Source organism: Diaphorina citri, unplaced genomic scaffold (genome assembly GCF_000475195.1).
Source record: "Diaphorina citri unplaced genomic scaffold, Diaci psyllid genome assembly version 1.1 scaffold1282, whole genome shotgun sequence".
Lineage (NCBI taxonomy): Eukaryota > Metazoa > Arthropoda > Insecta > Hemiptera > Psyllidae > Diaphorina > Diaphorina citri.
In genome coordinates, this window is record NW_007378711.1 from 84,806 (window position 1) to 87,636 (window position 2,831).

Consider the following 2,831-nt stretch of genomic DNA (forward strand, 5'->3'; position numbering starts at 1 on the left):
AAAAAAAAAAAAAAAAAAAAAAAAAAAAAAAAAAACAAAAAAAACTAGTGCTTATTTATACTGCTCGAATAGGAATAAAGAGTCCCTCCTCTCCGGCAGTAGACTACTGATTTGTGGCCAAATTCTCAAACTAGGTATGTTGAACATAAAATTTCATAACTCGGCTGGAATCAAAACCTCGTTCTCCTGGTTACCCACTACACCACCGAAGCCGGTCTTTCACAGTCGTGTTCAGAACAAAATTTGCAATCTAAAAATTCAGACTCCCGAAAAAGGGCGTAAATGAGGTTACGCCCTTCTTCCAGATCACACCTCAATTCATTTTACCTTCAGCACGAGATTCTCTACAGCCTCGCGTGGTAGCTCGTCCTAACTGAGTCTGCTTATCATGCTGAATTATTCCATCACCATGCTGATTATCCGGCTGATTCAGTAGATGTGGCTCAGCAGCGCTAGGGTCTTCTACTTCACCTTCTTGTGGTTCAGCAGTAGAATCTGCCCTGCCCGGGCTAGCGTACTCTTGACCTGCTGAAAGAATAATGGGGGTTTAATCTACTGATTATCCGGCTGATTTAGTAGATGTGGCTCAGCAGCGCTAGGGTCTTCTATTTCACCTTCTTGTGGTTCAGCAGTAGAATCTGCCCTGCCCGGGCTAGCGTACTCTTGACCTGCTGAAAGAATAATGGGGGTTTAATCTTGGTTAAATTAAACTTACACGATTAGGCAATCTCAATGATTTATTTTAAGCTTGTATTCCATCCCGCCATCGCCAGTTTTAGACTTTCTTCTCCTGAATTAAGTCCATGGGTCTTTAAACGTCGTTGACCTTGATTTTATACAACAGCCCCACATCTAAATTCCCACGTCAAAATAGTCGTATATTGCACCTTCATTAGAGGGCTAAAGTAACGCAGTCCTATCTCAGGAAGATATTTCAGTCTCATCTCAGCAAGATAAACACGGTATTTTCTACTTCTGGTCTGTTTTTATGGTCGACCTTTGGAAAATTACGAGTATTTTAGTTAAAAGTTGTCCGTTCCAAGAACGAATCCCATATGTTTGGGATAAAGTTCGCACCGGGCGGGAATCGAACTCGCGAGTAAAAGGCGCTCCCTTCCAAACGGCGCGATGCTGGATGCTGACTTATTGTATCTGTATGGAGATCAGAAAATTTTCGTGTTGGCGTAAATTTAGTCAGTTTTATATTGTATTTTGTGTTCCCAGGTAAAACGTCCCGGTGACAAGAACGTCCGCTGTACAATTCTACTTCTACTGGACTATCAGCCTCTTCAGTTCAAGTTAGATCCACGCCTTGCTCGACTATTGGGAGTTCATACACAGACCAGGCCTGTTATTATTAGTGCTCTGTGGCAGTACATCAAGACACACAAACTACAGGTATGTAGGGGGGGGAGAAAGATTCTAATTACAATGGTAATTAGCATCAGTTCAAATTAATTATTGGCTTTTTTTGTGAAGGTGTTTGATAGAGGGAACTGTAACTGCTAAGGTCTGATAATCCCGAAAGCGAAAAAAAAGACAGGACAGGATAGGAGAAAGGCAGCCGTTCCGAGAACGAATCTGTAGAGGATAAAATCCGGCCCGGGCGGGAATCGAAACCGCGGTCTAGCGCTTGCAAGGTAGACATTTATCTTGGGATGTAGAAGTACATACGTACATGATTCTGTAAATTCTCATCCTCATATTTTCAAGATCTAACTTGAAAACTGCCCCTAAACAAGTTATTACAATGGAACTATGAACTTTTGTCACCCGCGGGAATCGAACTCTAACCTGCCTCTCTGTTTCCAGGATGCTCATGAACGGGAATTCATCAATTGTGACAAATTCTTTGAGCAGATCTTCTCATGTCCCCGTATGAAGTTTGCTGAAATACCACAACGCCTCAACCCCCTCCTACATCCTCCGGATCCGATTGTTATCAACCATATTATCAGGTACCTAATTATAGTATAGCACCTACCTACTTTATACTCCGTTTTCAAGTGAGTTTCACCTTTTTACTTTCCTTATCCTATAGGAAGGAAAGTAATGTAATCGGGTCAAATTTTCGATGGTCAGTTTTTAGTGCCAAAACACGTTTTGAGGTCCCTAGAGCCTAAATCCAAAGTTTCAGCCATTGGTCCGTGTCTGTCTGTAAACAAAATATCTCGAGAACAGTAAGAGCTAGAGACTTGAAATTTGGTATGTAGATGTCAAATACAATATCTCGGGAATGGTACAAGCTAGAGACTTGAAATTTGGTATGTAGTTCACAAATGTGACAAAAGGATGCAAAACAAAACGTTTGGTTAAGATGGTTGCTGCGCTTGGCGGTATTATGACCGCTTTTGGACAGATTTCGACCGTTTTTTGGCGGTTTTCAGCTACACAGCGACAAAACGGTTAGAGATATTGTAAAAGAACACTCAAATAAGCATCATTCAATAGGATAAGGAAAGTCGTGTGATGTTCACACCAGATTTTTCTGCTTTTATTCTCAATCAAATAATCATGGGAATACAGGGTGGTTCGTGATTTGCGAACCACGCTTATATCTCAGAAACGGCTAGGAATTAAGGAATGAAATAAACGGCATCATGTAGATGAAATTTTGATGATTAAAATGGCTTTTTTTAAATTTGCAATTTCTTTTGCAAAACGGCCCATTTTTTGCCAAATATAGGTCACTCTTATGGGAACCCCCATTTTTTATTTAATTTTTGGAATCAGCATAAAATTTTAATTGAAAAAATGTATTCACTCGAAAAAATTTGCTCTACAAAAATTCTGTACACTGTGAGAAAGAAAAACAATTTCTTAATTATTTC

The 2,831-nt window shown here is 40.1% G+C and overlaps 1 protein-coding gene across 1 annotated transcript in view; it reads left to right on the plus strand.

The window, feature by feature from the left end:
- The window catches only part of LOC103515120 (brahma-associated protein of 60 kDa), a gene marked incomplete at its 3' end in the record, with an annotated part of 11,418 nt that extends 9,460 nt beyond the window's left edge, over positions 1 to 1,958 (plus strand). Inside the window, 2 exon segments of the mRNA XM_008480042.3 lie at positions 1,225 to 1,398; positions 1,813 to 1,958. Coding sequence (XP_008478264.1) covers positions 1,225 to 1,398; positions 1,813 to 1,958 — 320 coding nt within the window.
- Between the last annotated feature and the right edge of the window lie 873 nt (positions 1,959 to 2,831).